Source organism: Zonotrichia albicollis, chromosome 9, assembly GCF_047830755.1.
Source record: "Zonotrichia albicollis isolate bZonAlb1 chromosome 9, bZonAlb1.hap1, whole genome shotgun sequence".
Lineage (NCBI taxonomy): Eukaryota > Metazoa > Chordata > Aves > Passeriformes > Passerellidae > Zonotrichia > Zonotrichia albicollis.
Window position 1 is genome coordinate 27,098,207 of NC_133827.1, and position 24,740 is coordinate 27,122,946.

The 24,740-nt window shown below is 42.1% G+C and overlaps 1 protein-coding gene across 2 annotated transcripts in view; it reads right to left on the reverse strand.

Moving 5' to 3' along the window:
• Positions 1-10,537: 10,537 nt before the first annotated feature.
• Positions 10,538-24,740, reverse strand: part of PID1 (phosphotyrosine interaction domain containing 1) — a 94,955-nt gene continuing 80,752 nt past the window's right edge. For both annotated transcript variants that reach the window (XM_026795000.2, XM_005489468.4), the window contains exon 3: positions 10,538-12,508. In XM_026795000.2, the coding sequence (XP_026650801.1) occupies positions 12,032-12,508 (477 nt within the window). In that variant the 3' untranslated portion in view covers positions 10,538-12,031. The remainder of the gene's footprint in view (positions 12,509-24,740) is intronic.

Here is a 24,740-nt window from a genome sequence, read left to right on the forward strand (position 1 = left end):
CCTGTTCTCCTGCAGTCTTGGACTGCTGATACACTGCTCAGAAGGAAGTAGAGGGCCTAAAACCAACACATGTTGTGGAAATGTCCCACAGAAAGTGAGTAGGATTGTTTCCCTCAGGAGATGACCCGAGGCAGTGGCATGAGGAAACTTTTCTCAGGCAGCCTCAGGAACCAGTCTTGCCCCCAAACATGATGTCACCAGTTTCCAGCTGCTTGAGGCCATAATTCTTCTACTGATGTTCCTTGAGCATGAGAAACTGTTGACAAACCAGAGGTTCAAATGCTCTAGGTGAATTTTGGTGTTTTTACTGGTGGAAGTCTATAGAAACCTTGTCAGTAGCAAGGCAGATCTGCCCATAACTCAAGTACCATTCTGTGGGAAATACTGAGGGTTTTATTTCAACACAGATTAAGTGGTTGTCCCCTATTACAGACAGTACGAGCGGTACTTGGAGACCTACAGGAAGGAAGCAAAAATCAGCTATGATAAGCTAAGTTTTCCATTTGGGGCAGACGCAAGCACAAGGATACATATGCAGCAGCATAATACTGCCAAAACAGGAAAGAACAGGCTGATTTTATCCATTATCACTGTACTAGACTAAAGAATTTTGCATGGGGGAGTAAACAGATTTTAAATAGCTTTAAAGATTTACTACTGGTTTAAAAAAAAAAGTTGCACAGCATGTGCATAGCCTATTAGCATTGCCACATGTTATCTTTGCATTCAATTGTTTGATAGGGTTCACATATGAATTAGGCATAGGAAAATGAGAATATCAGATGGCTCTAATGAGGTAGATAGGTTTAAAAAAGATGTAAATACTCAGATTTCCTTGGAGCAAAAGCCACTTCCAAAGACACAACAAGGCACAGAATGGAGCACTGCTCTGCCTGCTATGGCAATTCCCAGTTCCTGAATAGCCTCATAGTATATTTTACTGTGTCCTCTTACACACTACATTTACAGCTGAGAAAAAAATAGTACTTGCTCTCCTTGAAGTGCACACAAGAATTTTTAGCTGCATACCCTTATAAATGTAGAACTGCCTTGGGTTTTCTCCTGGATTTATTCTGCCTTGCCTGGCACCTCTGAGCTGCTTCCAGACCAGCATTCCTGAATCACTGGAGTGAGCTGACAGCGAAGCTCAGCACACCGAGCCTTGAAGCTGTGTGAACACAGGAAGGGTTTAGGAAATTGCTGTCACTATCTCAGCATTTCAAATGGCATTAATCTTGAGCCCAGCACTATTGCTATTACCTTATCCCTGGAAACATCCAAAATCCAGTGCCTTGAAGCCCTGTTTTATCACAGGCTTTCAGTGGGGCCCACAGGCTATCAACCTGAGCACTGAAAATCAGAGGTGGGACTTAGCAAATTAAACTTTTCTCTTGACCTCCTTTGCAAGTATCCTTTGACACTTGTGTGGCCACCAGCCCATCCAAAGGCAGGCAAGACAGGAGCCAGCTCAGCACTGGTTTGCCTTTGGCTGTTGCAAATACTGTTGGAACGTGCCTGGCCACCAGGTTCACCACTCAGGGAAGCACCAAGTAAGATGAAGGTGCAAAGAGGAGAGGGGAAAGGGAACGAAACATCTATTTTTGGACCTTAAAAGAAAATATTTTAAAAATCACCAGTGTTGGCAAGGAAAAATATTTGATTTGAGGTTTGCAAGTGAGCAACTTTATTTTTAAAGCTGGCATGAAGTCTGCCCTTTGTCCCACAGGTTCTAATCCAACACCAGCTGAAATCACTTGCCCATGGACTTGCACTTGGACTTTCATGTAAGTTAATACTTTACATAAAAACTTACAGCTCAAACTTACCCAATAGAAATGTTTGCAATAACTACCTTTCTATAAAAATAAGCCCCCATATTTTCAGAAGCATTTTAAGTGTTTACTATAAAATTTTATTATATATTAAACCTAATTACCCAAATTAAATTCTCAATTATTATACCTGTGCATGCCTTTTTATTCTTTGCTTCAGTAATGCCAGACAGTATAGTGATTTGATTGTATTTTGAAATTTGGATTGCATTTATTCAGGTATTTCAAGCTGGTAGTGAGCTAATGATAGAATTTGGTTAAGCTTTAGTATTACTGACAGCAACCACACAGGCTCTGTACTGCCAATCATGGCTGGCAACACACCCTGGGATTTTTTGGAAGAAAGACAGCAGTGATCAAACAAATGGGACTGTCTGCTAGGTCCTAATGTTGAATCAAAAGCAGATTTCCATTTTGAAGCCAAATCTTTCTCAAAACCAGGTTTTCATAGATGAAAACATTACATCACCTTGGGGAAAAGGGAAAGGATAAAATAAGAAATTTTAAGGCAAATAAGCCTTATACTTTGCCAAGTATATGACTGCTGACAATTCATTTCATTTATGCACTTACAGAACACCTTTTACATTCTTATATCCAGCATAATAACCTCCTCCCCCCACACCTTGAGTCTCTACAGTACTAAGCCATCAAAAAAAGAAGTTACATTCTTATTATTTTGATTTGAAATCTGAGTTACCTGTTACTCTAAATGTTGTAGCAGGCATATATTTTCTGGTAAGCTCACAGATGAGCTTTGCTAGCCATACAAATAATACAAAGATAATTCACTGCAAAGATATGCCCCTTTCAGAGACCACTTCATTTATTCCTTGCAGTAGCTGAAAAATCCAGGCATGAAATCATGTTTTCCAGATATGCTTTTTGTCATATTTATGGTCTCTTTGGTAAAATCAAAGGAATGCACTTCTGTGTAATGGGGCATAGTTTGAATGGGGCACAGTAACCATCACACCATAAAATTTAGAGTTGGGCTGCCTGATTACAAAAGCATGTCCTCACTCCAGCCTTTGCACAATGCAGCTGTTTAAATCACCGGGAATTTAAAATTGGAGTCACTTGAGAACTAAAATTGCATGTGATGGCAAAATGGAAGAAGATATTAAGTTTGGGCTGCCAATTTCAAAGCAATTTCTAGAAGTCTGAGAGCTTACTGATAAAATTATGAGATGAAGAACATGCAGCAGTCATTAAGCTCCTTCCCTTTTGCTTGCATCATGAGATTTCTTATCCCAACAATTTACGGTGGGACTCCTTGGATTTAGAAACAGGTACCAACAAACGAGAACAGGGTAATGAGATTTTTGATGGATGGAGCCTTTAACTCCTGCTGGTTTTCTCCTGAGACATGCTCTCTGCTACTGCTCACTGGAACATTAATAAATGTTCATCTATTACTGTGTTCGACTAAACCTTGCAATCCCTATTTGGTTTAAAAATGTTCATGATGTGACAATCCCATGTAAATTTCCAAGTACAACACGCTAGTGTAATGACCACCCTCCTTTTCCTTAAGATGAGCCTGGAGAGTCCTCCTGGGAAACCTCACTGCAGTGTTCCAGTACTTGAAGGGAGCTTAAAAAAAAGATACAGAAACTTTTTACACAGGCAGAGAATGCTGGGAATGTTTTTTAACTAAAAGAGGAGAGATTTAGATTTGATGTTAGGAAGAAATTCTTCTCTGGGAGGGTGGTGAGCACTGGCAGATTCCTTGGAAAAGCTGTGGATGCCCCATCCCTGGAAGTGCCCAGGGCCATGTTGGTTGGGGCCCTGAGCAACCTGGTCTAGTGGAAAGTGTCCCTGCTCATGGCAGGAAGTTGGAACTAAATGATACTTAAGGTCTCTTCAACGAAGTAATTTATGACTTGATGCTGAGGAAGATTTGTGCCATGGCTTGGTTTGGGCAGTGGAGCCACCTCTGATCACACTATCTCTGGCAGGTGGATGGCAGCTGGCCAATCCCCACAAGGTCTCTTCCCCTCTGGGAGCATGAAACAGAAAGAGGGGGAGGTGACATCTCACCAGACACTCTAAGTTACAATAATTGCATTGTTATAAGAAACTACAGAGGCTTTTTTTTTTCCCTTGTATTTTTCATACTTATCCACAGAAGCACCCAAACCATGTGAGCTGCCAAGGATATTCAGGATGACATGTGACTCACTAAAATTCAATAAATGCAGGTTTAATAGCATGCTTTTGCTGCTTTTCCTAATTTCAAATGATAAATAGCCCTATATCTTTTTCGCAAGATAATTCCCAGTTTTCCAAAAAAGAGAGACCACACTTCCCCACCCAAATATTACATACTGAAAAATTAATAATTCATTTTTATCAGAAATATGTAAGAAAAATAATGTGATTATCAGAGCTAATGCCAAATCACTGTCTCCTCAGGGTGATGTCTCAGACGTCTCCAGATCTCATGCCAAAGCATCAGTTATCTCCCATGCAGGGCAGTTTCTGCAGGGCAAAGTCCATTGCAGAATCTGTCCTCCACTGTTTCCTGAAGCTACTCACACACTTTCCACAGGAAATGCAGTTTAAGGATAACCAGACATCATTGCAAGTCTGCTCCTTCTGGTTTTCCTATACTAATAAACCCTCAGCCCTGTTGCCAACAAAATGTCAGTAAATTCAATCGCTTCCAAAACCCTGTGTTAACTGTGGGGCATCTGCAACAGCACAGGGATGAGCAGAGCAATGCTCCTTCTTTACAACCTCAAAACTGTTTTCTTTGGAAATGAGTGGAAAGCCATTTCTGAACCAGAGCATCACATGGAAATAAGGGTACAACAATTCTTTCTCTTTAGCTGTTAAGTGATTGTAGAATTTTTTTCCATGTTTGCAGCTATTGTTTTTCTTTCTCCTCTCTATTAAATCTGGGTGTATAGTATTTCAGATCGTTTTGATTTCCACCTGTATGAAATTTACACACATCTTGACATGACTTACTATGCAAGAACAGAGTTAATTCTCTGTTTTACCTGATTAACTCCACTGAACTGATCACACTTGCTTTTCTCTTTGGCTAAGATGTACACAGCTGCTCATCTAGAGCATACAAATTATCTCATAGCCTAGTTATGCTGCTGACACAAGGTCATGAAAAATGTGCCAACAAAACAGAATCCCCAGTGCTCCAGCAGACAACAACGAACCTCATATTTCACTATAACTTGGCAATTAAGTTGGAAGAAATACCTCAGGAGAGGAGCCATTCTCCAGGATTTCAAGCAGAACAAACCACTGCTGCTGAATTAGCTGAGACCCACTGCAGCGTGCAGGCAAAATGTGAAGCATGCTGAAATGCTCTGTTCTTAACCTTTATAAGAGCATAAATTAGGATTCCTGTAAGCAAGGCACAGGGAATGCTGAGATCTGCTGCACAAAACCATGCTCAGGACAGCTCAGCATCACCTCCCCCTGCAAGCAGCTGCAGCGCCATGGCCTGCCAGGCTCCCCGGCCTGCGGCCTGGCTGGGCTGTGGGGACACCCCAGAGCCAGGGGTGACAGGGCTGGCCTGTGAGGGCACCCCACAACCAGCGGTGACAGGGCTGGCCTGTGAGGGCACCCCACAGCCAGGGGTGACAGGGCTGGCCTGTGAGGGCACCAAACAACAAGGCGTGACAGGGCTGGCCTGGTCCCACTATGTTCCTCTGCCCGCTCCTGACTGGTTCCCCAGACACACGTGAGCCCACTGGGACCGTCCCCCTGACACCAAGGCATGAATGACCTGAGACAGAAAAGAGGTGGATGCAGCCCAGCAGAGACCTGTAATGCGCTAATTATCAAACGCTGGGCAATTCCTGGCAGTTAAACTTCTGCAGACTGCAGGAAGGAGCCTTTCCCTCCCTGCACAGCACAACCCAGTGCATTACCATCCACTCACTTCCACAGCACTGGTAAGGAACAATGTATTTTTCTGACAGGCCACACAAATTTAATCAGAGCACACTACCTGCAGAAGACACTGCAATGGCCCAGGGAGCAGAGCAGGGCTCATTGGAAGTGACAGCCGCCTCCTCACAGGGACACCAGGGACAAGCAGAGCAGGACAGCCAGGCTGGGGCAGAGCAGTGGGTGCAGGGATCCCGCAGCTCCTCGCACACAGACCTGCCTCCAGCTCATCCCAGGTCATTCCTCTGCTACCCAACAGCAAGGACTGCTAGAAACAGGGAAGGGAGGCACAAATGCTGCTAGTCTGTGTGGCCAGAGCTGACTTGAAAAGATATAAAGGAACTTACCTGGAAACCCCAGAGAAAATCAGGTCCCAGCCCATTTAGGAGAGCCCGGGTAGATATGAAGCATGGTCTATTAGTCAAGCATAGTTTCAGATTTCACCTGTTCCTGCATTGGAAGAGGTCTAACTTATTTTATGGATACAAAAATATCTTGCAGTTGACTATCATCATTTAACCTCATTTTTCCTTTCTAGAAGAGTTTCCTTTGAAGTTCCTCTGTGTATTTCATTATTGTCTTGGGATCTGGAAAAGCTGTTGTTACTTGAAACCATGAGATCTGGAATCCATTAAAGATGAAACTGAGCCAGGGAGCGCTGGCATGGTACTGAGCACTCAACCACAACAATTTAACCCAACTGTGCAAGAAAACCTTGATTAATTATATCCTCAGTAATTATGTCTAAAACTATTTCTACTCTCTAAATGAGAGGTAACTAAATTGAAATAACAAATTTGAAATAGGAATAGCACACTTTTTCACATTCACATGACCTATATAAACTGTATAAAATTACAATTCACTAAGAATGAAATCTACTCCTGTCCATCATTCTCAGAAAATCTATACTGCCCGCAGGAAAACATACCAGCCACATGATGCATTATTCATGGGATTATAATGTCTCCTCTCTTTCTGACAGCAATAAGATTTGCAGGAAAATAACAGAGTATGTAAAGCACAATGCAAATCAAAGCCTAACAGGTAAAAGTTACCAGCTAGTGCTATCTTCCCACTCCAATGGTGGAAGTTGGGAAGGAGAGAGATGCTCCAGTCTGCACAGTAACTGCCCTCTGGGGAAGGGACGTTCTAGGGAAGGATGATTCTGCATCATGTGACAGGTACAGCAATTAAGAGTCATTCCTTTGCCATCAAAACTGAACCTTTCTGTGCCCTCCCACGCTCTCCCTCAGGATTAACAGCCCATTGCCAGTTCATCCCATTTGCAGCACAGTCAGCATGTGCAGCATCCCACCTGTGTTTCCAACACATCTCTTAACTCTTTTTCAGAGAAGACACCGCAGCACACAAGGTAACATCTCTCCAAACATACACTTATTTTCAGAAAATCATTGTATCTGCTTTAACAGCCACGATCAAAATTAATTACAATCCTAACTGCAGAAATTCTCAGAGCACTTACAATGAACTGCAGCCACACAAGAGAGGTCTTCCCAACTTCAAGGAAATCAAAGCAGACACTGAACTACAGCACAGGGGCACAGTACCAGTGTCTGTGTGCTGCTGGGGTGGGAGGGACCACCTCCCTGGAAAACCTGGCCTTTCCCCAGCCAACCATGATCAATGCCACATTGAGAGAGAGGAAGCATTTTAATGGAGTTCAACAAAAAAGGAACTTTTAAAAACACCCTGTATCTGTTTAAAATTATATTAGAAGAAAGGTATAATGAGTGTTTCTACTTTCACTAAAGGTTATATTCTTTTACTGTAAACTCTGGTCTACAGGACAACAATCATACATTTAAGTTATCACTTCAAATTATGTACAAATTAATAACTCACTGCCACAGGGAAAAATAAGCCTAACCATGTATCATTCTTAGAGTAGCTAATTTGGCATGGAGTGGGATAGCTCTGGTGGTAAGTGGTAAATAATGCATATGGTACATCAGATTTTGCATGTAGGTAGACAATTTAATTTGTTTCCTACTGTAAAAGGGAGAACCTTTTAATAAGTAAAACATTCATCTCAAGACTAACATGCAAGACTGCCTTCACACATCCACCTACTGTTACATATGTCCATCATTCACATGATATTTAACAAGGATCGTGTTTCAAGGTGTGTATGGATATGTATGAACAGATATATCCATACATGTGTATACAGACACACAGCGAACCCTACAATTAAAATAAAATTCCATGAATTCACTGACACAGAAGTCTCAAAACTTCCAAGAATAACATATTTAAAGTTTTCTAAGAGACTGATAAGGGATTGCCACTTAGGTATCAAACGTTTCTCAATCACATACCATTTATCTGTAAGTTTTAGGAAAATTAAATGAAAGTCATTGGCAAAATCCAACTGCTTTTTCATGTGAAACTGAAGGCATTCCCTACAGAAAAGCTAAGGAGTGGAACCAGCTGCAGAGGGTTTTGTTTTGGGGACAAACAAAACAAAACATTCAGCTGTTCTTCAGAGCCTTTGAGTTTAAACATGAAAGAAATTACTGTCTGCCTTTCTCCATCCCCCTGGGCTAGAACCCCCATGCACATCTAAGCAATTCTCATGCAACCTATGTTCATTGGTGCGGAGTGTTACTCTCCCCATGGCACAACTACCATTCACTCACAGCTCCACAGAAGACTTGGTAGGAGCAGAAGATATTTAGACTTCAGAGCTTGAAAACGGAACAAATTCATTCTATACAGAGTAACAGTTTCCCTTTCTTAAGGTAGGTAGAAAAATAGTGAAAATCCCCTTGGCATAACCATGGTGATGTTATGTAGTGGCATTGAGGTGTAATGACCTAAATGCTTTTTCCACACTCCTAATAACGCACAGACATTTAGACCCCTTCCACTCTCCCCTAGAAGCACAAGAGGGAAATAAATCCTTCACATGTTTTCCTGGCTGACACTGAAGGAACTCATCAACCCACAGCGGGATGCAGTGAGATCCAAAACTGGACTCTTTGTAGTTGAACAGGAATTACTTTAGCCAACTGGAAATTACTCTTGATGGAAACTTTGTGATTTTTCTTTTCCAGCAGATTAATTGAAGTAAAAGTTTAACTTGATATTTCATTCCAGTATCTACTGGCAACTGATAATCAGTGATAACTGCTATGCTAGCAATTCATGATTTAAAGCATTTCTCCTTCTTGCAAATGGCATCACACATTTGGAATTGATAATGCAGAGAGATTTGGCCTGAATTCCAAATTATCTAAGGATCCAAACTCATGATACTGATTATTTTTCAAATCTCATGTTTTCAAAGACAAACTGCAGTTCACATTCCCTAATATTCTCTTGCATGCTTGAAGTATTAGAAAATAGCTGGTTCATGTTTCAAAGGGTCTGATTTTCTAATAAAAGGACTAGAATTTTCTCCTTTATATTTTATTTTTTCATGCAAAATTCTAAGCTAATCCACAGCCTCAATGTCATATACTGAGGGACCCAAAATGGGACACAAGACTCTTAAGGTGCAGCCTCACCAGGGCCCAGCACTGGGGGACAGTCACTGCCCTGGTGCTGCTGCCACACCACTGCTGACCAGATTTCTGTGCAGTTGTACTCTGGCCTGGCCTGGAGGGTGAGAGGGGCAGACTGTGTCAGCCAGAAAGATCATGCCCACCCCATGACAGGAAGACATCCCACTCTCCTAATTATTTACTCCAGAAATGGAAATCCCAAACTCAAACCACCCACTGCAGTTCTCTGTACAGCTGGCAGGAGGCACCTCAGCCCAGTGTGAGGTGGGCTGGGAATCTCCTGCCCCTTCCACACTCCAGCAGCCCTTTCACCAAGGCCTGGGGCTCACACACGAACCCCTCTGCTGTCAGCAGGGACATCTGGGTGAGAGGATGGAATGAGGGATTCCACACACCCATTCATAGCAGCTTTGGTGGCAGAGCATCCAAACAAGTCAGGAAGCTAACATATAAATACAGCTCTGAGCAAAAGAAAATAATTTGTTAAAAGTTGAAGGAAATTTGGCTAATTTTGCCTTTGATCAAGAAGGCAACTATATACACAGCAGGACCCAGATTTTTTTTTTTTTTTTGACCAGCATATAGCCCATACATGACTCCCCACTTCCCAGTACACACTGTGGGAAGAAAAAGAGAAATAATTTTTTAGATCTGTATTTGGAAACACTGAGTCATCCAAAAATTCAGAGAAAAATTGAAAGCTGCCAGCATGGTGGTGTATTCCCCATCCTGCCATCAAATGCCCTACCTGAACCATGCTGTGATTTCTATAATGAAGGCAATACTGCTCCCACTCGGCAGAGTTCATTTCAACTGCTCAGGTTGGGAGTGGGGGTATCTCTGCCACCTCCTGCTAAGCAAAAGTTATAAATCATGTCCCCACTCCACAAAGTAAAAAAAACAAATAACAAACAAAAAAAACCAACCCCAACCGACCAAACAAAAAACCGAAAACAATCCAAAATAACCAACAAAACCAGCCAACCAACCAACAAAAACCACAAAAAACCCAACAAACAAACAACCAAAACACACAACCCCCTCATAACCAAAACAAAACCTCACAGCAATAATTGGCCTAAATATTGAAAAGAAAATAATATTAAAATGTTAACAGCAATTCCCATGAAGACTGATGCAATAATTAAATGGAAATAAATTAACATTTTCGTTCCACTAAATGAAATAAACACAGAACCCACACACACAAAACCACAGAGTTTATATTGGAAAGACAGCTTAAAACTAACAAGGTTTAACTCAAAACTTTTTTTTATTAAAGTATGAATGCATTTATGCTGGAGAACAGTTTACATACATTGTAAAGCAACAAGCATATTTTCAAGAGGTGTGGGCCCTCCTCAATACATCTCCATGCTCAATCTACATGCTTTACCACTGGACTCACACATACACTCTCACATACAAACACAGAGACACAAAACACAGACACAGAGCTAAATCTGCTTGGATTAGCTTTCTTTTAAGGCTTCTGTAAGGTGCCCTAGTGCCCCTAACATTACCATAATTACAAACAAAATTGTACAAAGGAGCAGCATTACTTGCAAACTATTGATCTGCTCTCAGCCTTAAAAAATATCAAGTGAAACAAGTTTTTCCTTTATTTGAGTTTTATTAAACATCTGCATTTAAGAAAGGCATGACTGTATATCTGTGAAAAAGGAAAGATATGGGAATCTTAACATGAGGTTCTCAACCAGAACAGCTGTTCAAACCTGACTCCTAAGGGACCATTTCCTTAGATCTTTCCAGTGAGGCAGCCCTGTGTGGTGAGACACTGCCAGCTCCATCCCACCAGGGCCGCTCGCCCAGCAATGCGGAAAGGGGGACACAGAGCTGTGCCCACCGTGCTCGGATCTCGTCACACCTGAGGCTGATGAGAAGTCACAGCTCTAACACTGACACACCCAAGCGTCCCTCAGCTCTTCCCAGCGGGCCCCCTCCTGTGGAGCACATCAGGGCAGGATAATGCACAGACAGCAGGGCTGACTTGCTGAACCCCCAGCCACCAGGGAGTATTTCTGCCCACCCCTTTTTGGTATCCTGCAGTACATAGTCTGAAACTGCAACTACTGGTGTTGGGTGAAAGACATGGCAGCCAGTACATTAAGAAAATAGGTACAATGAATAAAATAAAGGATAGCATATGATATAATGTGTACATACAAGCATCTTTCATTTTTTATCTGTGAAATGTGAATTAACTGCAGAATGCCAGGCCATTAGTCTAAAAGGCTGCGTATGGCTGTCTTAGCCTATGGATGGTCAAAGGATCTGTGTGATGCATCATGGGGAAAGATTCTTCAGGAACCATTAGGGCTTTCCAGGCCTACTTGCTCTTGTGCATCAGCATCAGCCTGCAGCTAGGAATGCCAGAGAAGCAACTAATAAAATTGCCTGACCAGTCTCACAAGACAAACAGGAATGACTGCACTTCATGGTATGCACCTGAACTACAGAGACAAGAAAGGGACAGTGATGAGAGAGTGACAGAGGTGGGGGAGGGAAATCTTCTTCTCACTTTTACAACAGCAGCAGATTTCAATGCAATGTAATTACTTTAATAATGCATATCTGTAGGTACCAAATTGCTCTTCTGATTTAAAAAGGTGGTCAGACAAATGTTTGGCAGTCCTTTCATTACCCAGTTTCAATTGTTGCTTATTCATCTACCAGCTCTCATTCCCTAAGCCATTTCTGCCTTTGCTGAACTGTGAATGACTTCAGTCAGCCATCATCAGATTCAAATTCATGAGACACTTCCTCCGATGAGCTGTTCCTGTGGATCCGGCCATCGCTTTTCATGCTGTGAAAAGTCTTCTTAAAGGCCTCCATCATGGCGTGGGCCAGCTTCTTGGCCTCCAGCTTGCTCTCACACTCCACAGCGTGGCAGTCCATCTGGTAGGACAGGTCATCGTTGATCTCCCGATAGACCCAGGCGAAGATGTTTGGGCTGACGTTGTGGTCAGCAGTGCAGTAGGCTATACGTGCCACCTGAAAGGTATCCATGTGCACTGTCGCCTCGCCTTTGAGGTCCAGATGATGCAGCCAGACTTGGAAAGGGCGAATTTCCAGAAGGGCATTAGCTGGGTAAACATCCTCCCTGGTGAGCGTGTGCTTCTTCCACAATTCAATGACTGGTTTTTCTGTGCAGCCTGACAAAAATTGCATCCCTGTTGTGGAAACCTTACCCAAATATGTAACCTGCAAAGAAGAACAAAGATAGGTGAAAACACAGAGCAGACTCTCGTGGTACTTTCTGCCATCCCAGGGAGTTCCATTGGGGAAATAAAAGCACACACGTCCCCTCACAAACTCCCCAATTTCAGTATCATTTTCAGTAAAACAGTTTTCAAACTGCTTTCCAAATATTTGCTTTTGCAAATGCTGACTTCACCATTCCAACCCAGAGATTAAAAATGCCCAAGTGTCTGAGTTTCAAGGCATTCCACTTTCTTCACCTCCCCTAGAAAGCCCAGCTTGAGAGCCCATGACTACCCCTAAGCTCATCTTAGCAAGGGCAAGTGCCACTGGAGCAGGTCCCAGGTAGCTGTGATGCAAACCATATATTTTTTTTTCTTCATTTCTTCATACTTTATTCAGATGATTTGCTGTATCATATTTCAAACATTAGTATTAGGGAGATGGAGACATTCTCAGTTTGATAAAGTAAGGCTGCAGGGGGTCTGAAAAGCATGATCACAGTAGAGGATTTTAAACTGAATGTTTCTTTTCCAAAATGATCCTGGTTTTCCACCACTTTGGCTACTTCTACTTAAGTATTAAGCCAGGAATAGCTCAAAGCTGTTCAAAACTTTATCTTTGAGCAGGGCTGAGATATTTATTACAACAATTTAAAAAAATATGCTGTCAAAAAATCTAGTAATAAATCTAACTAAGTTTAATCACATCATCTCTCTCCTCTCTTGTCTAGTCCTTTTGAGTAATACCCTGTTAGGCAATCAGTACAGGAAAGCAAGGTGGTTTTAGTGCCTTTACAGAAATTTGTTCACCAAATATCAAATTCACTAGGAGGTCCACATCAAAATTCTGTATTAAGCCTGTGAAGAAACATTCCCCTAAATCTGTGCAGCTACTAATGAGGCTTCCTTCCACTTACAGTTGAATGGAAGATTATTTCATCTGGGAAAAGGGATTTTCTCTAGGAAAGACAGGTCAATGCCACATAAATGCTATTATGCAAATTATTCTATTTATTGCTGTTGTCAGGATGGTGCATTTAAGAACAACTGTATGAAAGCAAAATTGTTCCTCATTTATCTCCTGCAGCAGTAACTGATTGAGACAGAATATTTTACCCCTTGCTTGATGTCTTAGAACCTCTACATTTTACTCAAGGCATTTGGAGGAAAAAAGTAATCACATGCACTTTTCAAACCAATTTCTTCAAAATTCTGCATTAAACACACAGTATAGGTTATTTCTATGTTGTAAATGTGTTAAGAAATGTATAGAAAAAACAAGGAATTTCCACATTTAAGCACATTAAAAAATCATAACCACAAGAAATACGGGATTTGGAATCCATGCAAACAGCTTTCCACAAGAGAAATATTTTGCTGCAAGTTTCACACGTTTTGTTAAACTCAGAGGCCTAAATTAAGTCATAATTAAGGAAAAAGCTTACAAAACTTTATTGGAAGTCTGTGTGGCTTAATCACGCTTGCCAAAAAAGCAATTTCCTAGCACTAACATTTCAAAATGGGAAGTCTTATTCTTTGCCTATAAATATTCATGATTTGCACTGGGAATAAGTTGAATCTTATAAAGCTTTGTATTTTTTTTGGAACAGTGGGAAACACAACAGCTAGAACAGTTAACAAGGCAAGACCTACCAGTGTTTTGCCTTATTTTATTTTATTAGTGATGAGAGTTGAGTTCCCTAAAGTACTGTAGAAAAACTTAAAAGAAAACCTCAGAGTTCACAGTGCCAACTAAACACATACACACAGCACATCCAAGACCAAAGAGGAATGTGTCTACAGCATACTGGGGGGTATTTCAACATATATCCAAAGTCAGATTGCTTTGAATGGAGCAAGATCATTGTGCAAATTTGCACATTCAATATATTCTCCAAAGGTTCGATCAGCACTGCTTCATACTCACAAGCCAACTAACAAAAGACAAACACTGTAACCTGACACTTGGGGTCAAAATTCAAAGCCCATTGCAGAACCACAAGTCCTTCACTAACTACCAAGAGATCTGCACAAAGACTTTAAACCCCGACGAATAGCGAAATAGCCTCTTGCTCATGCACTTTGTCACTGGCCAAATACAGCTTTGAATCCCTGGCTGCAGGAGAGAGCTGCCACCACGGCAAACATTTTATCCCCCCAGCTGCTGGTTGGAGGAGACCAGTGTCACCTGGAGACCACAGAAATCAGTATCTCTCATGGGTGCACAAGAGGGGATGCAGGGAATTGTTCCACTGCTGGCTTGCCCTAAAGAGGAAGCTGCTGCCAGCTCGTGAGCTGCCCTGAGCAGCAGCACGAGGATGGGGAGAGGGGAGGAAAGCAAAGGCAACTCCACTCCTCAGTCAGTGTCGCTGAGCTCTGTGCTGCAAATTCACCCCAACACACAGCATCAGCTTCTGAGCATGGTTGCCTCCCAAGTGATGCTCCAACACCTTCAGCAGCCAAGGAGCAAAATCAGAGCAAGTTGTCACACAGCAGCATAAATTGAATTTAATGTTTTCCTCTGTTCCTCTGCAGCAGCTAGCTGCAACCTCCTGTTGGCCATCAATCAGTGTGTGTGGCCTGCATAAGAGTGAAGCTCCAAAAAATAATGGACTTCCCTAAAATAAAGCAGTTGTATTTTAAGAAAAAAAAAAAAAAAAAAAAAAAAAAAAAAGCAGCGAATTACTCTTAAGCAGCCAATGCAAAAGTAAGTAATAATAAGGATGGAATTCTGGCTTGTTTACCAAAATGGGATGTACTGGTCTGATTTACTGCCCCAGTTCTGTCACGGTATAACTGTGTAGGAACCTCTGGAAAGTTGCTTCTTTTAACATCACTTTGAACCTCCATTATATAAATCTCCTTTTCCTTTGAGGACACATCCATAAATATTTATAAGGTGCTTAGACATTACAATAAGGAGTTCACAGGAAAGAATAAACAAAACCTCAACTTTAAAGTTTCTCCTGCGCTGTGTCTTATATAGAAACATCTACACCTACTAGTGCTGTTACTTTTTGGTTTTTAAAATGAATTATCCTTTTTTTTCCTAGTTGAGACACAAGCATTTGACAAGAGTAGCATCACTGAAGCTCTTGGTGAAGACAGATGTCCAACATTTCATCACAGCATGGTCCCCTGCCAAAACAGAACAGGGATACAGGGGCTGGGGAGACTCCTCCACTCTTTGACTCACAGAAAGGTACTTCTCCCTGAGCTCAGAATCACAAGGTTATTCCACAAGCAGTGCTCTTGCATTTTGGCTCCTGCCTTGACACATCTCACAGCATATCCACCTTTGTTTAAATGCTCAGAAACTTCTGACCACACCATTACAGTGAAGCTAGTACAGTACAACCACCTTCCTTTTCAATTTCCAAGTCTGCCAACCAAGGGTCAAAGAACAGATAATCCCTTTCATTATCAGTTGGAAAAGAAAGCTATTTTGAGGCAAAAATTCCCATGGGTGGTCTTTCCCAGTAAAATCATTGATATCTCATCAGTGTGAAGCCAGCAGGTACTATTAAAAAAAGACCCCAAAAAACCCCAGAATTTCATCTTTAATAATCGTAAGATTGAGATGTGAAGGGCACAGAAAGGCATTAGTAGTAGCAGTACTGATGTTGTTACAGCTATCATTGCACATAGGAAAACACACTGAAGTGCCTGAACAGCATCAACTCCACAGCTTTACTGACCAGAGAGTGATCATTGACAAAGACAAGCAAGGCCACAGTGCAGGCTGAAAGGCACATCCGTGATAATACAGCTCTGACCAGAAGCAAAAGTTCACCAGGACTCAATAACGCTTTTTCTTCCTCTGAAACTCTGGAACTCACTCGGCAGCAAACATTAGTCCAGGAAAATTACTTATTTGTGCAAGTGTGGCATGTCCAATAGCAAGTTCATCCTATACACAGTGAGGCCAGGACCTTTATTCCCTCCCCTCTAGGGTTGTTAAGCACTGGAACAAGCTGCCTGGGGAAGTGGTGGAGTCACCATCCCCGGAAGTGTTCAAGAAACAACTGGTCATGGCACAAAATGCCATGGTTTTTAGTTGACAAGGTGGTGTTTGGTCAAAGTTGGATTTGATGATATTGGAAGTCTTCTCCAATCTTGATTCTCATGATTCTATGATTCTAGTCACAGTCCAAGGCAGAGTAGCTACAGGTTGGTTGCAACAAGTAAATTATGATGCTGTTGCAGCCTTTACTTATTTTGGACACTATTTTAAGGGAGAAAAGGAATGCAAATTCAGCTCAATGCCACTGTGCTAACCTTAAGCAGTGAAGGCATCTCCTATCATATCTTCTACCAGGGATAAGAGTGTATTTCTTTATGGCCGTTTTAGTCCTTTGTGTGCTCCATCTGTTCCACAAATTTCTAGAAGATACATACATCTCACAAAAATTTCTTGTGCATGTTAAAAATTATCCACATTCTTTCCTGCCCTTCTATGGCAAATTTCATCCTCTGGCAAGCCACTGTCACCAAGCATGACATAAAATACTCTTGAGGCTTCACCACCTCTATGCTTGCAAGCATCCAAACATTTTGTAAAAGCCAAGATGTTCTGAAGAGCTTCTTATTTCACCCTAGAGATTTGCCAACACCAGTGTCAGTGTCTGGCAAAACTGTCCTCAATTGAAAAATGCTGTGCCTTTGCCCTTTTGTAATGCAGCTACACCCATGTGACACATAGAGATGTCTCATGTCAAAGGACATGAAGAATAATTGATGTCATTTTTCATGCACTCTCCTGGAAAGACAGAAATATCTGAGTATTTTGACATTGTTGTTTTCAGCCCCTTCAATCCAATAACATATGGTGAAAATATCTTTTAATAACTATGTTTAAGAGCTTACCAACTTTGAAAAGACCAGTAGAGCAGCTGCCATAGACATTTAAACTTCTAGCACACTATGATTTGTCAGAATTAATAAGGGGTTTTTTTCTTTTCATATCCTTTTCATACTCTTTCATCATTGATCTCACATTTTTCACTTGCAATTCATAGCAGATAAAGAGCAGCTTAGCTCCTGCATGTGTCTCTCTGACCTCAGACGTGACTCTCCAATGGATCATATATCCATACTGCCCCTACCTCACAAGCCTCACTTGGGCACCTGAAGTTAGGCAGTCATTTGACTTTTTTTCCTTCTGTTCCCTATCCCCAGCCCATAGACTATCAGTGCTCCAAGAAATCAGATCCAAGTTGTAAAGACCCATAATTACTGCATTACATGAGGACAGATGCTCTCTTGGCACAGGAGCTTGGCACAGGGACACATACGTCACAGGACTCTCAGCTTTCTCACTATTCAAGACCACGATCAAAAGACCATATATAAAATTAACTCCTTATTTATTTAATATATGTATTTCTTCCATACTACATAAGGAGGGTCTTTGTCAGCAAAATCAACACAGAAAATGAAAAAAAAAATAGAGCACTGACCTTCAGCTAGCAGGTATTTACTCTGCATATTTGCAGTCACTAGAGGATCTTGAATCTTGTGCAATCTTAGTAGTAGGTGACTGTCTCTTTTGTTTATCGGTGTTTTAAAATAAACATTCCTTTAGCCTCAAATTTGGTCTAGTTGCTACTGATTATGTTTGATCAAGATAGTTTGCCTCACTTAAATGTGAGGCAAGCAGAGGTAATGAGACATTTTCTTCCTGAAAACAGAACTGCTCCTGTGGCACCTTCAGGATACGTGGCGATGAAGAAAGTGACTGTAAGGGTCTGTGCTAAGACGCACAGGTACAGACCCTCCAGTCAGCAAGCAAACCATCACAGAATCCTGAAGACATCAGGGTTGGGAGAGACCTTTAAGATCACAATCCACTCAGCACCACCACTGCAACCCCTACACCACTGAACCACTTCACCCAGCACCAGATCCAGACACCCTTAAACACCTCCAGGGATAACAACTCCACCATCTCCCTGGAAAACCTGTCCAATGGCTGAAGCTTGTCAGTTCATCCCAGCCAAGCCAAGAAACACCAGCCCAAAGATCAGGTAAACCTGCAGAAGTTTTAAAGAAGAATGCAGAAGAGATTGGAAGAACAGCAACCAAAAGCAGGTTTAGAAGGACGTATGCATGTCTTGTTGAAAATTGCTGCAAGAACACATACATGGAGATGCTCCCTGGGTTTGCAGCACAAAAGCAGATGCAGGATGAGAAAGTTCAGGCACATATTGTCACAGCCAGGACACAGCAAGCTTCATCTCCACATCATCACAAGATCTGGGAACCTCTGCAAGAAGTTGCTACTCAGGAAACTTGTGCTCAACTTCACTGCAATGACAGTGTGCCAAAGCCCCCAGTGGCACCTCCAAGCTGAGTGGCTGGGGAGAATCAGGGTTCATCAAAGAGGCACAGATTTGATGGCTGAAACTAGTTTTTCTTTTATCCTCAGTGGAGCTGGAATACAAATGGGACAGGCCTTCAGCATGCTGTCCAACAGCTTGGTAAGTCCTGGCACAGCTTTCATGTCAATAAAAGCAGATTTAGCTGTAAAGTCATTTTCAACATCTTTAATTAACACATCCAGCTCCAGGCACAGCAGGAGTGCTCTGTGCTGGACAGGGTACCCGTCTCACCACACCAGCTCAGCTCTCCTCAGCCTAAAGCACAGTGACTCAGCCTCAGGCTGGCAGCTTGGGATTTAGAGCCAAAAGCTGCTTTTTGGCTCTGAAGGAAAAACAAAAATAACCCAGACATTCCACTGGATCACTGAGCAAATACCATGAACTGCATTCAAGCAACATTTGCTTAAGACCTAAAAAATAACTCAGTCAAGTAAAAAGGCTCACAGTTTCCCTCTGCCTGTCACTGCTTCCTCACCCACACTGCCTGTGTCCAGCCAAAGCCTTGCAGCACGAACACAAGGGTCTTTGTGGGAATGGCAGGGCTCCTCAGCACAAAGAAATACACAGTAAATGCAATAATGTGGCTTACAGAAATATGTGAAGAACTTTTTTATTTTTGAGACAAAATTCAGAGGGAGAACAGACAGAGCTAGGCAACTATTTAGTGGAAAATAACCATCAACTCTTAGGGCTGCCCACTGGATTAGGAGAGAAAAAAAAAATTCATCAGTAGTTAATGTCTGATTTATTCTAAGGAATCAAAGGATAGCTCCAGAAAAAGCTGGAAGCATCAGCACCTCTTCAGCAGTTAAGTCAACAGCATCTGACTCCTTTTGCAGGACCAAGGCTGAACTTAAGTCTTACAGTCATGCTACAATTCCCCCTTGAAAACAAAAATAATAAACAAGCCCAGCAAGAAATGCATTTGGCTCTTTTCATCTTCAGAACTCCTAAGGAAAAACAACTGCTGGTCAGCAGCTGCTCCAGTTGCCCATCTGTCCCCACAGCCAGGCTCACAGCAGCCCTTTGCAGGTGCTTTTATTTTCCCATGTGTTTCTCAGCTGTGACCATGCAGCAGATCCTGCCTTAGCTGCCCCCCCAGGAAGGGGTCACCACACAAGTAAGGCATAAAGAGACAGCACAGAATAGTCACTTTGGATATAGTTCCCCAACTAAATGCCTTTGAAGGACAGAAGATCTTTCATTTTTAGTCCATCGTTGTTCTTTCAGGTTTTACAGCCCCCATGCTTCTCAGAAGCTGCAGCAAGCAAAGGAGTAGGGAGAGCTGGGGCACTGTGAAAATAACTTTTCTTGAAAAATGCTCTTCCCCAGTAGAAAGAAAAAACATAATACCAATTTCAGTGCTGCTGCTTCTGAAGTTGCCTAGGAAAGCCCTTTAACATGGCAGCAGGCAGAACAGGTGAGTTACTGTGATCCAGAGTGGGTGTCCCAACATCCAGTCCAGGGCAGCATCTCAGGAATGGGGCTTCTCTGAGGGCAGAGCTCAACCAAGAAGAACTACTCATTTCTCAAACACTGTGCAGGACAAACACTCCAGGCACTGCAGATGACTGGCATCAAAATGCAGGGCATATCTGAGATAATGTACCAACTCTGAGTAAGACACCAAAAGCACACAGACATCTCATAGCTAAATAAACCTCTCATCCTCCCAGAGGAGAGCTCTGCCAGGCCTCCCACTGATGGCAGTTGAGAAGAGGAACAGAAGACAACATGCAGAATGCCCACAGGAGTGAACCCTCCTTATCCTACATGATCAGCCCCATCAGCAACACTACCCCACACTGCTCAAGGAGGACGTGGGAAAACACATCAGCATTTGGCAAGTTTAAGATTTAATAAATAAATAAACCTACTGGAAGAGAAAAAATTTACCCTTGATGGCTTAATTTATAAGCTCTGAGAGGAAAAAAAGCCAACCAGAAAAGGCCCACTGAGTCCACAGGCCAAACAGCCAGTGTGGGGTAAATAAAGCAGTGAGCCAAACTCTCCTGGAAGAGAATCCTGAGAAGCACAACCATCCAAGCTTTTCACCTTTCATTACATCAGGCTTCTGCTCAGCAAGTCTTTTTATAAACTACCCCAGGTATTAGAATACTGCCTTCAGTTAGATCTAAGGGCATCTGACTTATATCCAGTGACCAGGAGTCTCTGCCTCACCGGCAAAATAGTTAACCAAGCCCAAACACAACCTCAGCAAGAGCCAGCTCTGCTCCCTGCAGCCTCCCATTAGCAACAAAAGGATCGCCTCTTGCATTTCATTCTCCACTGGACAGGAAGCTCTTTTTGTGGTTTGGCTTGCAGGGATGAATCTGAAATGAAATCAAGTAGAACTGGCAAACTGCAGTGAGCTTGCAGTCAGAGACTCTTCGGTCCTGGTGTGAGTGGAAGATTTACGCTGCACTATTTAAAACTCAAGAAATCAATTTCATTCTAGCAGCAATTTAAAAATGTTGTTGTGCAAGACATAACTGAATGAACAAATACATCCATCACACACCACCTCAGCAGGGCTGCTGGACACCCTATTGTACAAGTCGATGATTACTTTTATTCCCAAATATTTTCTTTATGTTGCTATTTAGATCACTTTCCTCCTTTGTCTCCTTTCATTGCCTCATGTAACTTCCTCTCCCTCTACTCAGTTACTGCTGGGTTGAAATTAATACTTGGATAAGCCAGTTCATTTCCCATTGTCCTTCAGGAGTCTTCACAAGCAAGGAGAGAGGTGGAGGCAGCCAGGAAGGTGAGAAAACCAACCCACTCTGTAGCCATTATTGCAATTTCTTGAAGTTTCCTTCACACAAAGTCCTTCCAAAACCTTTCCTCTGCAACCTCAAAACCTTTTTACTGAGAATATCCCTTCTGCCAGGAGAGTGTGGCATAAATTTGCATGACCACAATGCCCCTGCAAGCAGACACATACCTTGATGTTTATGTACAAAGTACACACAAACCTATTTCACTACACATTCTTTATTCACATGAGGTTGAAACCGAACAGGGAAATCTGATTAAGCACCTCATCATGTTTCAGAAAGCTTTTTAGTCCTGGGCTCCTCACATCTGTTGTCTCATGGTAGAGGGAAGGAGCCCATGGACACAAAGGGGAGCAGACTGTTCGCTTTTACTTTGTTCCCCTTCCTTTCCAACCCACAGAAAATTCACTTTGGCATCAATCCTACAAAAACTTTTGTAGCTCATGGAGCATGCAATGAGGGAGTACAAGAACAGTTATGACTTCCGCCACCTTTTCCATGGAGGCATGTGTATTTTACATACTCCCCAAGACTTTGGGCACTGAAGCACTTCCAGAAAGCCACACAGAATTCATGTTTTTCACTATCATTTATGGGTAAGAGATCTGTCCTCAAGGTTCCCTTCTTTATGCATTCCCCAGGAGATCCTTGTGTTTCTCCTTTAGTTCTTGCCTTCAAAAGATGCCAAGTAATAAAATTGAACAAAACCTCTGTTACTAAGAAATTCTCTTCTGGAGACCAAAAATCTCAACTGCACTTGATTCCTGGCACAACTTGACAACACCTGAAATTAAAAACAAAAGGGAAGGGAGCCAACTTCAGGAATCACTGGAGATGACTACAAATTTGGATTGTATATCAAAGGAAGTGTCAGCTCTACACTGCAGGAAGAACAGAAGTAATGTTCATAAAATTATTTCAATTCTTCCTCCCCCAAGTGCTATAAGACCAGTACCATTCAAAAAAAGGAGAAAAAATTACAAAACAAACTACAGAGACTCCCAGAAATAGCAGTATTTGGTCCTTCTCATATCATTCACACACTGCAAATGTAACACATTCCCTGAGGAGTACCGGGAACACAGAAATATCAACCCCATACAAATGTAATTGTACCCACATCCCGCAAAGTCTCTGATTAAAATACTCTGTCATTACTTCTACGTCTCCTTCATGAATCATTATGTGAAATGAGTTCCATGACTTAACAAAACCCTCTGAGATTCTTCCTGCTCTCAAAAATTTTAGCATCTCCAGGAAAAGTCTTGTTTGAAGGCTGGAGAAGAAGAAATACAGTGCCTACACGGGGATGGAGCACTTACACTGCAGCAATGAAAAACAGACCTTGCATATTTCAACTTAATAAAAAGCACTAAACACATTATGAAGAAGAAAATATAGTTAAACAACTCTTTTTATTGCCAAATGAGTCCTTAGATAAATATGTCTGATTTATCACTTGTTTGTGTTATCAAATTCTGGATCCAGACCATGGAAACATAGGCTCTACACAGACAAGAAAGAATACAACCTCACTGCCTCTAAGGTTTATCACACTGTATTACAATTAAACAGAAATTTCCCACTCAACAATGCAACAGTATGTTAGCAGACTAAACAGAAGACTTTAAAGGAATAAATACATCCCAAAGAGTATAATGGTGGAAGACAACAGTGCCATACAGTTTTTAATTCATTTCCAAAGCCATGGTTCACAGTGCCTCCAAGGTCCTGTTTTCAGAATGGATTTAGTGCTTGCCTGTGTCTTCAGTACAGTCACTTTGCATTTAGATAATGTTTTTCCAACCAGCACAGAAGGACCTGAAAGTGATCCTTAGGCCCTGTGAATGAACCTGTGGGTGAATACCCTGTGGGTATTCATCAGGCTCTCTGGGCTCCAGAGATGCTCATCTCCTGCAAATTCCTCTCTGCATCAGGAGGCTTTTCACAGTGTCACAGAGCGAGCCTCCTTCCTTTTCTGATTAATTCAATCCCAGTACCACCCAAGCACCTCTCCCAGAAAAGGTACATTGCCTCCAACCCAATGTCTTGGCTGTATTTCACCTCTAAGGTGACAAGCCTGCAAAGCAGCCAGAAATGCAGCCCTTAACCACCTGCAGCAAAACTGAGACATGGGGATTTCTGTAGTGCTAATTTCAGCCAAGGTGAAAGGAAACACTGAACCTAGGATGGGAGAGCCTGGAAAGCAGCGCTCCAAAGTGAAGGACTGTCTGGAGGAAAGAAGGGGATAGGGGCAAAGGTCCTCCTCTCTGGGGACAGCTCTGCTTATCACTGCTGCAATTTATGTCATCTATTACAGCAGCTTGCCCCAGAAGCATTCAGATGGTTGCAGGTCAGACTGATCACTATTCACACCAGTTGTACAGCAAGCTCCTAGAAGCTCCCTTCATATTCACAGTTCATTTCTCTGTATTGCAGAGGTCATGGCTTTTACAAAGGGCAGAAAATTAATTTTCATAGATTCCACTGGCCCTGAAGTTGACTTTGCAAAGAGAGAATCTATAGCGAGTAGCCCTGCTGTTGATCTGTTTGATAAAGGACAATCTGGTGCAAATTTTAGAGCTCTACGGAAAAAAGATACTTATGAAAATAAAGAAATCCTTCACTGTTTTTTCACAGTTACCATCTTTATGCAGTAATGAATACCAGCAGCTAAAAACATCATTTTCTACCTTCCAGTTTGCAGCCTGGCAGTCACTGGGCCATGACCAAACCATAGGGAGTGGAGAGCCCACCAGGGACTTCGCCACTGACACTCAGATACCTTAACCCAGCTGCTGCTTGGCCTAACCAGGGACAGAGGGCCAGCCCTGGATAAAGCAACACTGACTGAAATGGCTCTTCAGCATGTCAACAGAACTAAAGAATTCCTAAAGAATTTAACATTACAGGATTACAACACAGGATGCCTATAACATTCTCTTGAAGCAAAATCCATTGTGTAGCACAATAAGCTCAAGGAGGTCTCACCACCTAAAAATCAACATATGGCTATGACTCCAATACATAGATGGTAAAAATCTCAGAACTCTTGTGATTTTTTTTCTATATA